The sequence below is a fragment of the Oncorhynchus gorbuscha genome, linkage group LG22 (genome assembly GCF_021184085.1).
Source record: "Oncorhynchus gorbuscha isolate QuinsamMale2020 ecotype Even-year linkage group LG22, OgorEven_v1.0, whole genome shotgun sequence".
Classification (NCBI taxonomy): Eukaryota; Metazoa; Chordata; class Actinopteri; order Salmoniformes; family Salmonidae; genus Oncorhynchus; species Oncorhynchus gorbuscha.
The window spans coordinates 41,930,737-41,943,135 of record NC_060194.1 but is presented as its reverse complement, the minus strand read 5'-3'; the positions used below and the strand labels follow the sequence as shown (position 1 = coordinate 41,943,135).

Below are 12,399 nucleotides of genomic sequence, written 5' to 3'. Positions count from 1 at the left end.
GGTTTTTACTAGATTACTTGCAGTTTTTCATGTTGTGTGTCTAATTTTTGTTATGACTTGGTGCTGCCTATCTCGGCCAGGGCGCTCTTGAAAAAGAGATTTTATATCTGGTTAAATAAAATAAATTTCCTAAATACATTTCAAATATATTGGAAACAGGTTATCAAGTTGTTTCACATGCCATGTATAACATTTTAGAATTGTAAACAATGTTTTGTGTGGTTATGGGTATAAAAACCTACTAGAGTAAGGAAGTCTAGACCTATGTGATAATACTTCCTCATTTAGGTTTAGTCATTTGTCAAAGTATGGTGACTGTGCGTTTCACCCTCCCTATTCTACTAACTCTCCTCCATCATTCAGGTAAAACATTTTATAAGACATCTGTATAGTGATATTTAATATATTGATTAGACATGTGTCTATAATCTGATTAGTAGGTTAGTAAGTAACAGGCAGTATAATTTGTACTAATTACTCTGCTTATAACCAGTCCAAATCAAATTGTATCTTACAGTGAAATGCTTACTTACAAGCCCTTAACCAACAATTCAATAAATAGATTTAATAAAATATGTACTTAATAAACAAAGTAACACAAGAAATGTACATAACAATAACGAGACTATATACAGGGGGTACCGGTACAGTCAGTGTGCAGGGGTACAGGGTAGTCGAGGTAATTTGTAAAGTGACTATGCATAGATAATAAACAGCGAGTAGCAGCAGTGTAAAAACAAATGTAAATAGTCTGGGTGGCCATTTTATTGGATGTCTAGCCAGTTTTTAAACTTTTTATTTTAACTTTATTTTACTAGGCAAGTCAGTTAAGATCAAATTCTTATTTTCAATGACACCCTAGGAACAGTGGGTTAACTGCCTGTTCAGGGGCAGAATGACAGATTGTGTACCTTGTCAGCTCGGGGATTTGAACTTACAACCTTTCGGTTACTAGTCCAATGCTCTAACCACTAGGCTACTCTGCCACCCCATGTGTACTGGATGTCCAGCCAGTGGGTACTGGTTGTCTAGCCAGTGGGTGCTGGATGTCTAGCCAGTGGGTACTGGATGTCTAGCCAGTGGGTGCTGGATGTCTAGCCAGTGGGTACTGGATGTCTAGCCAGTGGGTGCTGGATGTCTAGCCAGTGGGTGCTGGATGTCTAGCCAGTGGGTGCTGGATGTCTAGCCAGTGGGTACTAGATGTCTAGCCAGTGGGTACTGGATGTCTAGCCAGTGGGTACTGGATGTCTAGCCAGTGGGTGCTGGATGTCTAGCCAGTGGGTGCTGGATGTCTAGCCAGTGGGTGCTGGATGTCTAGCCAGTGGGTGCTGGATGTCTAGCCAGTGGGTACTAGATGTCTAGCCAGTGGGTACTGGATGTCTAGCCAGTGGGTGCTGGATGTCTAGCCAGTGGGTACTAGATGTCTAGCCAGTGGGTACTGGATGTCTAGCCAGTGGGTGCTGGATGTCTAGCCAGTGGGTGCTGGATGTCTAGCCAGTGGGTGCTGGATGTCTAGCCAGTGGGTACTAGATGTCTAGCCAGTGGGTACTGGATGTCTAGCCAGTGGGTGCTGGATGTCTAGCCAGTGGGTACTAGATGTCTAGCCAGTGGGTACTGGATGTCTAGCCAGTGGGTGCTGGATGTCTAGCCAGTGGGTGCTGGATGTCTAGCCAGTGGGTGCTGGATGTCTAGCCAGTGGGTGCTGGATGTCTAGCCAGTGGGTGCTGGATGTCTAGCCAGTGGGTGCTGGATGTCTAGCCAGTGGGTGCTGGATGTCTAGCCAGTGGGTGCTGGATGTCTAGCCAGTGGGTGCTGGATGTCTAGCCAGTGGGTACTGGATGTCTAGCCAGTGGGTGCTAGATGTCTAGCCAGTGGGTGCTGGATGTCTAGCCAGTGGGTGCTGGATGTCTAGCCAGTGGGTGCTGGATGTCTAGCCAGTGGGTACTGGATGTCTAGCCAGTGGGTGCTAGATGTCTAGCCAGTGGGTGCTGGATGTCTAGCCAGTGGGTGCTGGATGTCTAGCCAGTGGGTGCTGGATGTCTAGCCAGTGGGTACTGGATGTCTAGCCAGTGGGTACTGGATGTCTAGCCAGTGGGTACTGGATGTCTAGCCAGTGGGTACTGGATGTCTAGCCAGTGGGTACTAGATGTCTAGCCAGTGGGTACTGGATGTCTAGCCAGTGGGTACTGGATGTCTAGCCAGTGGGTACTGGATGTCTAGCCAGTGGGTGCTGGATGTCTAGCCAGTGGGTGCTGGATGTCTAGCCAGTGGGTGCTGGATGTCTAGCCAGTGGGTACTGGATGTCTAGCCAGTGGGTACTGGATGTCTAGCCAGTGGGTACTGGATGTCTAGCCAGTGGGTGCTGGATGTCTAGCCAGTGGGTGCTGGATGTCTAGCCAGTGGGTGCTGGATGTCTAGCCAGTGGGTGCTGGATGTCTAGCCAGTGGGTGCTGGATGTCTAGCCAGTGGGTGCTGGATGTCTAGCCAGTGGGTGCTGGATGTCTAGCCAGTGGGTGCTGGATGTCTAGCCAGTGGGTGCTGGATGTCTAGCCAGTGGGTGCTGGATGTCTAGCCAGTGGGTGCTGGATGTCTAGCCAGTGGGTGCTGGATGTCTAGCCAGTGGGTGCTGGATGTCTAGCCAGTGGGTGCTGGATGTCTAGCCAGTGGGTGCTGGATGTCTAGCCAGTGGGTGCTGGATGTCTAGCCAGTGGGTGCTGGATGTCTAGCCAGTGGGTGCTGGATGTCTAGCCAGTGGGTGCTGGATGTCTAGCCAGTGGGTGCTGGATGTCTAGCCAGTGGGTGCTGGATGTCTAGCCAGTGGGTGCTGGATGTCTAGCCAGTGGGTGCTGGATGTCTAGCCAGTGGGTGCTGGATGTCTAGCCAGTGGGTGCTGGATGTCTAGCCAGTGGGTGCTGGATGTCTAGCCAGTGGGTACTGGATGTCTAGCCAGTGGGTGCTGGATGTCTAGCCAGTGGGTACTGGATGTCTAGCCAGTGGGTGCTGGATGTCTAGCCAGTGGGTACTGGATGTCTAGCCAGTGGGTGCTGGATGTCTAGCCAGTGGGTACTGGATGTCTAGCCAGTGGGTGCTGGATGTCTAGCCAGTGGGTCTAGCTGGATGGATGTCTAGCCAGTGGGTACTGGATGTCTAGCCAGTGGGTACTGGATGTCTAGCCAGTGGGTACTGGATGTCTAGCCAGTGGGTACTGGATGTCTAGCCAGTGGGTGCTGGATGTCTAGCCAGTGGGTGCTGGATGTCTAGCCAGTGGGTGCTGGATGTCTAGCCAGTGGGTGCTGGATGTCTAGCCAGTGGGTGCTGGATGTCTAGCCAGTGGGTGCTGGATGTCTAGCCAGTGGGTGCTGGATGTCTAGCCAGTGGGTGCTGGATGTCTAGCCAGTGGGTGCTGGATGTCTAGCCAGTGGGTGCTGGATGTCTAGCCAGTGGGTGCTGGATGTCTAGCCAGTGGGTGCTGGATGTCTAGCCAGTGGGTGCTGGATGTCTAGCCAGTGGGTACTGGATGTCTAGCCAGTGGGTGCTGGATGTCTAGCCAGTGGGTGCTGGATGTCTAGCCAGTGGGTACTGGATGTCTAGCCAGTGGGTGCTGGATGTCTAGCCAGTGGGTACTGGATGTCTAGCCAGTGGGTGCTGGATGTCTAGCCAGTGGGTGCTGGATGTCTAGCCAGTGGGTACTGGATGTCTAGCCAGTGGGTGCTGGATGTCTAGCCAGTGGGTACTGGATGTCTAGCCAGTGGGTGCTGGATGTCTAGCCAGTGGGTGTCTAGCCAGTGGGTGCTGGATGTCTAGCCAGTGGGTACTGGATGTCTAGCCAGTGGGTACTGGATGTCTAGCCAGTGGGTGCTGGATGTCTAGCCAGTGGGTACTGGATGTCTGGTGGGTACTGGATGTCTAGCCAGTGGGTGCTGGATGTCTAGCCAGTGGGTACTGGATGTCTAGCCAGTGGGTACTGGATGTCTAGCCAGTGGGTGCTGGATGTCTAGCCAGTGGGTACTGGATGTCTAGCCAGTGGGTACTGGATGTCTAGCCAGTGGGTGCTGGATGTCTAGCCAGTGGGTGCTGGATGTCTAGCCAGTGGGTGCTGGATGTCTAGCCAGTGGGTGCTGGATGTCTAGCCAGTGGGTGCTGGATGTCTAGCCAGTGGGTACTGGATGTCTAGCCAGTGGGTGCTGGATGTCTAGCCAGTGGGTACTGGATGTCTAGCCAGTGGGTGCTGGATGTCTAGCCAGTGGGTACTGGATGTCTAGCCAGTGGGTACTGGATGTCTAGCCAGTGGGTGCTGGATGTCTAGCCAGTGGGTGCTGGATGTCTAGCCAGTGGGTGCTGGATGTCTAGCCAGTGGGTACTGGATGTCTAGCCAGTGGGTACTGGATGTCTAGCCAGTGGGTGCTGGATGTCTAGCCAGTGGGTGCTGGATGTCTAGCCAGTGGGTGCTGGATGTCTAGCCAGTGGGTACTGGATGTCTGGCCAGTGGGTGCTGGATGTCTAGCCAGTGGGTGCTGGATGTCTAGCCAGTGGGTGCTGGATGTCTAGCCAGTGGGTGCTGGATGTCTAGCCAGTGGGTACTGGATGTCTAGCCAGTGGGTGCTGGATGTCTAGCCAGTGGGTACTGGATGTCTAGCCAGTGGGTGCTGGATGTCTAGCCAGTGGGTACTGGATGTCTAGCCAGTGGGTACTGGATGTCTAGCCAGTGGGTGCTGGATGTCTAGCCAGTGGGTGCTGGATGTCTAGCCAGTGGGTGCTGGATGTCTAGCCAGTGGGTACTGGATGTCTAGCCAGTGGGTACTGGATGTCTAGCCAGTGGGTGCTGGATGTCTAGCCAGTGGGTGCTGGATGTCTAGCCAGTGGGTGCTGGATGTCTAGCCAGTGGGTACTGGATGTCTAGCCAGTGGGTACTGGATGTCTAGCCAGTGGGTACTGGATGTCTAGCCAGTGGGTACTGGATGTCTAGCCAGTGGGTACTGGATGTCTAGCCAGTGGGTACTGGATGTCTAGCCAGTGGGTCTGGCCAGTGGGTGCTGGATGTCTAGCCAGTGGGTGCTGGATGTCTAGCCAGTGGGTACTGGATGTCTAGCCAGTGGGTACTGGATGTCTGGCCAGTGGGTACTGGATGTCTAGCCAGTGGGTACTGGATGTCTAGCCAGTGGGTACTGGATGTCTAGCCAGTGGGTGCTGGATGTCTAGCCAGTGGGTACTGGATGTCTAGCCAGTGGGTGCTGGATGTCTAGCCAGTGGGTACTGGATGTCTAGCCAGTGGGTACTGGATGTCTAGCCAGTGGGTGCTGGATGTCTAGCCAGTGGGTACTAGATGTCTAGCCAGTGGGTGCTGGATGTCTAGCCAGTGGGTACTGGATGTCTAGCCAGTGGGTGCTGGATGTCTAGCCAGTGGGTACTGGATGTCTAGCCAGTGGGTACTGGATGTCTAGCCAGTGGGTACTGGATGTCTAGCCAGTGGGTACTGGATGTCTAGCCAGTGGGTACTAGATGTCTAGCCAGTGGGTGCTGGATGTCTAGCCAGTGGGTACTGGATGTCTAGCCAGTGGGTACTGGATGTCTAGCCAGTGGGTACTAGATGTCTAGCCAGTGGGTACTGGATGTCTAGCCAGTGGGTACTAGATGTCTAGCCAGTGGGTGCTGGATGTCTAGCCAGTGGGTACTGATGTCTAGCCAGTGGGTACTGGATGTCTAGCCAGTGGGTACTGGATGTCTAGCCAGTGGGTACTAGATGTCTAGCCAGTGGGTACTGGATGTCTAGCCAGTGGGTACTGGATGTCTAGCCAGTGGGTACTGGATGTCTAGCCAGTGGGTACTAGATGTCTAGCCAGTGGGTACTGGATGTCTAGCCAGTGGGTACTGGATGTCTAGCCAGTGGGTACTGGATGTCTAGCCAGTGGGTACTAGATGTCTAGCCAGTGGGTACTGGATGTCTAGCCAGTGGGTGCTGGATGTCTAGCCAGTGGGTACTGGATGTCTAGCCAGTGGGTACTGGATGTCTAGCCAGTGGGTGCTGGATGTCTAGCCAGTGGGTACTGGATGTCTAGCCAGTGGGTACTGGATGTCTAGCCAGTGGGTGCTGGATGTCTAGCCAGTGGGTACTGGATGTCTAGCCAGTGGGTACTGGATGTCTAGCCAGTGGGTGCTGGATGTCTAGCCAGTGGGTACTGGATGTCTAGCCAGTGGGTACTGGATGTCTAGCCAGTGGGTGCTGGATGTCTAGCCAGTGGGTACTAGATGTCTAGCCAGTGGGTGAACATAGATGAAGTACTAAAGTTTTAAGTCATGTGTTATGTTTTTTTTTTACAACATTCAAGTAATTGATAGACTTTTAAATTGGAAGTACAGTATGTAATTAACTGTAGGGCACATTAAAAAAAACTGTTTTAAATATGTTTTGTAATACAACAATGAGTAATACAACCATGTTTGGTTGTGATAGCATACTGTACTATTGTAAGAACAAGTTCAGAGTCATTACAGTAAAGTCGGTGACAGGAAACTACGCCATTTGTAGCATGGAACTTCTCACTACCGGAAAAACAGCTCAGCTGTTTTTAGACATGTCTGTCAGCCAACCACAAATATGTGGGCTGAAAAAGACCCCCTCTCTTGAGCACCCAAGTTATCTATGCTTTTAGGCAGATTAGGTTGTACTTCCTGGAGTTATAATTCATCAAGTTGCTTTTACTGAACGGTTTCTGAAACTGAACTTTATTTTTATTAAACCTTTATTTAACTAGGTAAGTCAGTTAGAACACATTCTCATTTACAATGACAGCCTACCAAGGAACAGTGGGTGAACTGCCTTGTTAAGCGGCAGAACGACAGATTTTTACCTTGTCAGCTCAGGGATTCGATCCAGCAACCTTTTGGTTATTGGCCCAACCTGCCGCCCCAACTGAACAGTTGATAGTGTGTATCATATCCCAGTTCTTTATTGTAAAAGTACTTATGTATTACTTGTAACAAAAGTTTTGACTCTGATCTAAAGGCAGCTGATCTTTTTAATGGGTTAATATTTAAACCATTTAGCAAATAGGGTGTATAGATCAATTCTAGCCCAAACTACAAAGTCTGCAAATTGGGTCATTACGATGTGTCAGTCAGTTTGGCTATTTGCAAAAACTAAAAATGTGCACACATTCCTTTGGGAGGTTGCGTTGCTAAATTCATATCCTACTGCTGTATTTGTCACATTGTACGATGGGCTTTTTTATATTTTTTTACATGAAGTATTCTGTGTGTTTATTTCAGAGCCCAGTGCTGAGACCTCTATGTTTGTGCTGAAGGGACAGGATGTTCACCTGAATGTCCAGACAAATGTTACACTGAAAGAAGATGTTGATGTGATATTTTGGAAGTTTAACAGATCAGCCAATGTTGTAAAGTTCCCCCCAAACGTTACCTTTGAAAGGTACCGAGGTAGGGCTGAATTTAGTGAGGGAGACTTCTCTCTGCTACTGAAGAACCTCCAGGAAGGAGACAGTGGACTTTATGATGCAGTAGTGAGTGGTGAAAAAGACTGCAACGTAGCTGCATACTTGATAAAAGTCCAAGGTATGTTTGACAGTTTTTTTCTATTTTATTATATAGTGACAGTTACAGTATCAATCAATAGAGCTAAACATGGTGTGCAGGTTAAATGCATATTCATTGGGACTCTAGCTTATGTACTCAGGTTAAAGCACTAACAATAAATGGTTTCTGTCATGTTTTGTCATTTATTATCTTGTCTTGTCCCTGTGCTTCCCATTCTATTCGTTTCCCTCTGCTGGTCTTATTAGGTTCTTTCCCTCTTTCTATCCCTCTCTCTCCCCCTCCCTCTCTCACTCTCTCGCTCTCTCTTCTCTCTATCGTTCCGTTCCTGCTCCCAGCTGTTCCTATTCCCCTAATCAATCATTTAGTCTTCCCACACCTGTTCCCGATCCTTTCCCCTGATTAGAGTCCCTATTTCTTCCTTTGTGTTCCGTTCCTGTCCTGTCGGTTCCTTGTCTAGAATTCACCGCGCTGTGTTTGTGTATCGCCCTGTCGTGTCGTGTTTTCCTCAGATGCTGCGTGGTGAGCAGGTGTCTGAGTCTGTCTGGTTCAAGTGCCTTCCCGAGGCAACCTGCTGTTCACCTGCTGTTCAAGATCGAGTCTCCAGTTTGTCCTCGTCATTTCGAGTGAAAGTTGTGTTTTTTGTTTGTATTTACTTTAATGGATTAAAGACTCTGTTTTCGCCAAGTCGCTTTTGGGTCCTCTTTCACCTGCATGACAGAAGGAACCGACCAAGGAATGGACCCAGCGACTTCAGACGCTCGTTACACTGCCGTCGAGATCCAAGGAGCCATGCTCGGCAGACACGAGCAGGAATTGTCTGCTGCTCGCCATGCCGTGGAGAACCTGGCCGCTCAGGTTTCCGACCTCTCTGGACAGTTCCAGAGTCTACGTCTCGTGCCACCTGTTACTTCCTGGCCTGCCGAGCCTCCAGAACCTAGGGTTAATAACCCACCTTGCTACTCCGGGCAGCCCACTGAGTGCCGCTCCTTTCTCACGCAGTGTGAGATTGTGTTCTCTCTCCAACCCAACACATACTCTAGAGAGAGAGCTCGGGTTGCTTACGTCATTTCACTCCTTACTGGCCGGGCTCGAGAATGGGGCACAGCTATCTGGGAGGCAAGGGCTGATTGCTCTAACAAGTTCCAGAACTTTAAAGAGGAGATGATTCGGGTTTTTGACCGTTCAGTTTTTGGTAGGAGGCTTCTAGGGCCCTGGCTTCCTTATGCCAAGGTGAACGGTCCATAACGGATTATTCTATTGAGTTTCGCACTCTTGCTGCCTCTAGTGAGTGGAACGAGCCGGCGCTGCTCGCTCGTTTTCTGGAGGGACTCCACGCAGTGGTTAAGGATGAGATTCTCTCCCGGGAGGTTCCTTCAGATGTGGACTCTTTGATTGCTCTCGCCATCCGCATAGAACGACGGGTAGATCTTCGTCACCGGGCTCGTGGAAGAGAGCTCGCATCAACGGTGTTTCCCTGCTCCGCATCGCAACCATCTCCCTCCTCTGGCTCAGGGTCTGAGCCCATGCAGCTGGGAGGGATTCGCATCTCGACTAAGGAGAGGGAACGGAGGATCACCAACCGCCTGTGCCTCTATTGCGGAGTTGCTGGACATTTTGTTAATTCATGTCCAGTAAAGCCAGAGCTCATCTGTAAGCGGAGGGCTACAGGTGAGCGCAACTACTCAAGTCTCTCCATCAAAATCCTGTACTACTTTGTCGGTCCATCTACGCTGGACCGGTTCGGGTGCTACATGTAGTGCCTTGATAGACTCTGGGGCTGAGGGTTGTTTCATGGACGAAGCATGGGTTCGGAAACATGACATTCCTTTCAGAGAGTTAGAGAAGCCTACGCCCATGTTCGCCTTAGATGGTAGTCATCTTCCCAGTATCAGATTTGAGACACTACCTTTAACCCTCACAGTATCTGGTAACCACAGTGAGACTATTTCTTTTTTGATTTTTCGTTCACCGTTTACACCTGTTGTTTTGGGTCATCCCTGGCTAGTATGTCATAATCCTTCTATTAATTGGTCTAGTAATTCTATCCTATCCTGGAACGTTTCTTGTCATGTGAAGTGTTTAATGTCTGCCATCCCTCCCGTTTCTTCTGTCCCTACTTCTCAGGAGGAACCTGGCGATTTGACAGGAGTGCCGGAGGAATATCATGATCTGCGCACGGTCTTCAGTCGGTCCCGAGCCAACTCCCTTCCTCCTCACCGGTCGTATGATTGTAGTATTGATCTCCTTCCGGGGACCACTCCTCCTCGGGGTAGACTATACTCTCTGTCGGCTCCCGAACGTAAGGCTCTCGAGGATTATTTGTCTGTGTCTCTTGACGCCGGTACCATAGTGCCTTCTTCCTCTCCGGCCGGGGCGGGGTTCTTTTTTGTTAAGAAGAAGGACGGTACTCTGCGCCCCTGCGTGGATTATCGAGGGCTGAATGACATAACGGTTAAGAATCGTTATCCGCTTCCCCTTATGTCATCAGCCTTCGAGATTCTGCAGGGAGCCAGGTGCTTTACTAAGTTGGACCTTCGTAACGCTTACCATCTCGTGCGCATCAGAGAGGGGGACGAGTGGAAAACGGCGTTTAACACTCCGTTAGGGCATTTTGAGTACCGGGTTCTGCCGTTTGGTCTCGCCAATGCGCCAGCTGTTTTTCAGGCATTAGTTAATGATGTTCTGAGAGACATGCTGAACATCTTTGTTTTTGTCTATCTTGACGACATCCTGATTTTTTCTCCGTCACTCGAGATTCATGTTCAGCACGTTCGACGTGTTCTACAGCGCCTTTTAGAGAATTGTCTCTACGTAAAGTCTGAGAAGTGCTCTTTTCATGTCTCCTCCGTTACTTTTCTCGGTTCCGTTATTTCCGCTGAAGGCATTCAGATGGATTCCGCTAAGGTCCAAGCTGTCAGTGATTGGCCCGTTCCAAGGTCACGTGTCGAGTTGCAGCGCTTTTAGGTTTCGCTAATTTCTATCGGCGTTTCATTCGTAATTTCGGTCAAGTTGCTGCCCCTCTCACAGCTCTTACTTCTGTCAAGACGTGTTTTAAGTGGTCCGGTTCCGCCCAGGGAGCTTTTGATCTTCTAAAAGAACGTTTTACGTCCGCTCCTATCCTCGTTACTCCTGACGTCACTAGACAATTCATTGTCGAGGTTGACGCTTCAGAGGTAGGCGTGGGAGCCATTCTATCCCAGCGCTTCCAGTCTGACGATAAGGTTCATCCTTGCGCTTATTTTTCTCATCGCCTGTCGCCATCTGAGCGCAACTATGATGTGGGTAACCGTGAACTGCTCGCCATCCGCTTAGCCCTAGGCGAATGGCGACAGTGGTTGGAGGGGGCGACCGTTCCTTTTGTCGTTTGGACAGACCATAAGAACCTTGAGTACATCCGTTCTGCCAAACGACTTAATGCCCGTCAAGCTCGTTGGGCGTTGTTTTTCGCTCGTTTCGAGTTTGTGATTTCTTACCGTCCGGGTAGCAAGAACACCAAGCCTGATGCCTTATCCCGTCTGTTTAGTTCTTCTGTGGCTTCTACTGATCCCGAGGGATTCTTCCTTATGGGCGTGTTGTCGGGTTAACAGTCTGGGGAATTGAAAGACAGGTTAAGCAAGCACTCACGCACACTGCGTCGCCGCGCGCTTGTCCTAGTAACCTCCTTTTCGTTCCTGTTTCCACTCGTCTGGCTGTTCTTCAGTGGGCTCACTCTGCCAAGTTAGCTGGTCATCCCGGTGTTCGAGGCACTCTTGCGTCTATTCGCCAGCGCTTTTGGTGGCCGACTCAGGAGCGTGACACGCGCCGTTTCGTGGCTGCTTGTTCGGACTGCGCGCAGACTAAGTCGGGTAACTCTCCTCCTGCCGGTCGTCTCAGACCGCTCCCATTCCTTCTCGACCATGGTCTCACATCGCCCTAGACTTCATTACCGGTCTGCCTTTGTCTGCGGGGAAGACTGTGATTCTTACGGTTGTCGATAGGTTCTCTAAGGCGGCACATTTCATTCCCCTCGCTAAACTTCCTTCCGCTAATGAGACGGCACAAATCATTATCGAGAATGTATTCAGAATTCATGGCCTCCCGTTAGACGCCGTTTCAGACAGAGGCCCGCAATTCACGTCACAGTTTTGGAGGGAGTTCTGTCGTTTGATTGGTGCGTCCGTCAGTCTCTCTTCCGGGTTTCATCCCCAGTCTAACGGTCAAGCAGAGAGGGCCAATCAGACGATTGGTCGCATACTACGCAGCCTTTCTTTCAGAAACCCTGCGTCTTGGGCAGAACAGCTCCCTGGGCAGAATACGCTCACAATTCGCTTCCTTCGTCTGCTACCGGGTTATCTCCGTTTCAGAGTAGTCTGGGTTACCAGCCTCCTCTGTTCTCATCCCAGCTTGCCGAGTCCAGCGTTCCCTCCGCTCAAGCGTTTGTCCAACGTTGTGAGCGCACCTGGAGGAGGGTGAGGTCTGCACTTTGCCGTTACAGGGCACAGACTGTGAGAGCCGCCAATAAACGCAGGATTAAGAGTCCAAGGTATTGTTGCGGCCAGAGAGTGTGGCTTTCCACTCGCAACCTTCCTCTTACGACAGCTTCTCGTAAGTTGACTCCGCGGTTCATTGGTCCGTTCCGTGTCTCCCAGGTCGTCAATCCTGTCGCTGTGCGACTGCTTCTTCCGCGACATCTTCGTCGCGTCCATCCTGTCTTCCATGTCTCCTGTGTCAAGCCCTTTCTTCGCACCCCGTTCGTCTTCCCTCCCCCTCCCGTCCTTGTCGAGAGCGCACCTATTTACAAGGTACATAAGATCATGGACATGCGTTCTCGGGACGGGGTCACCAATACTTAGTGGATTGGGAGGGTTA

At 50.7% G+C, this 12,399-nt stretch overlaps 1 protein-coding gene across 1 annotated transcript in view; it reads left to right on the top strand.

Moving 5' to 3' along the window:
- The first annotated feature begins 290 nt into the window (after positions 1-290).
- The window catches only part of LOC124009287 (SLAM family member 5-like), an 80,825-nt gene continuing 68,716 nt past the window's right edge, over positions 291-12,399 (top strand). Inside the window, exons 1-2 of the mRNA XM_046320924.1 lie at positions 291-363; positions 7,267-7,569. Coding sequence (XP_046176880.1) covers positions 309-363; positions 7,267-7,569 — 358 coding nt within the window. The 5' untranslated portion in view covers positions 291-308. The remainder of the gene's footprint in view (positions 364-7,266; positions 7,570-12,399) is intronic.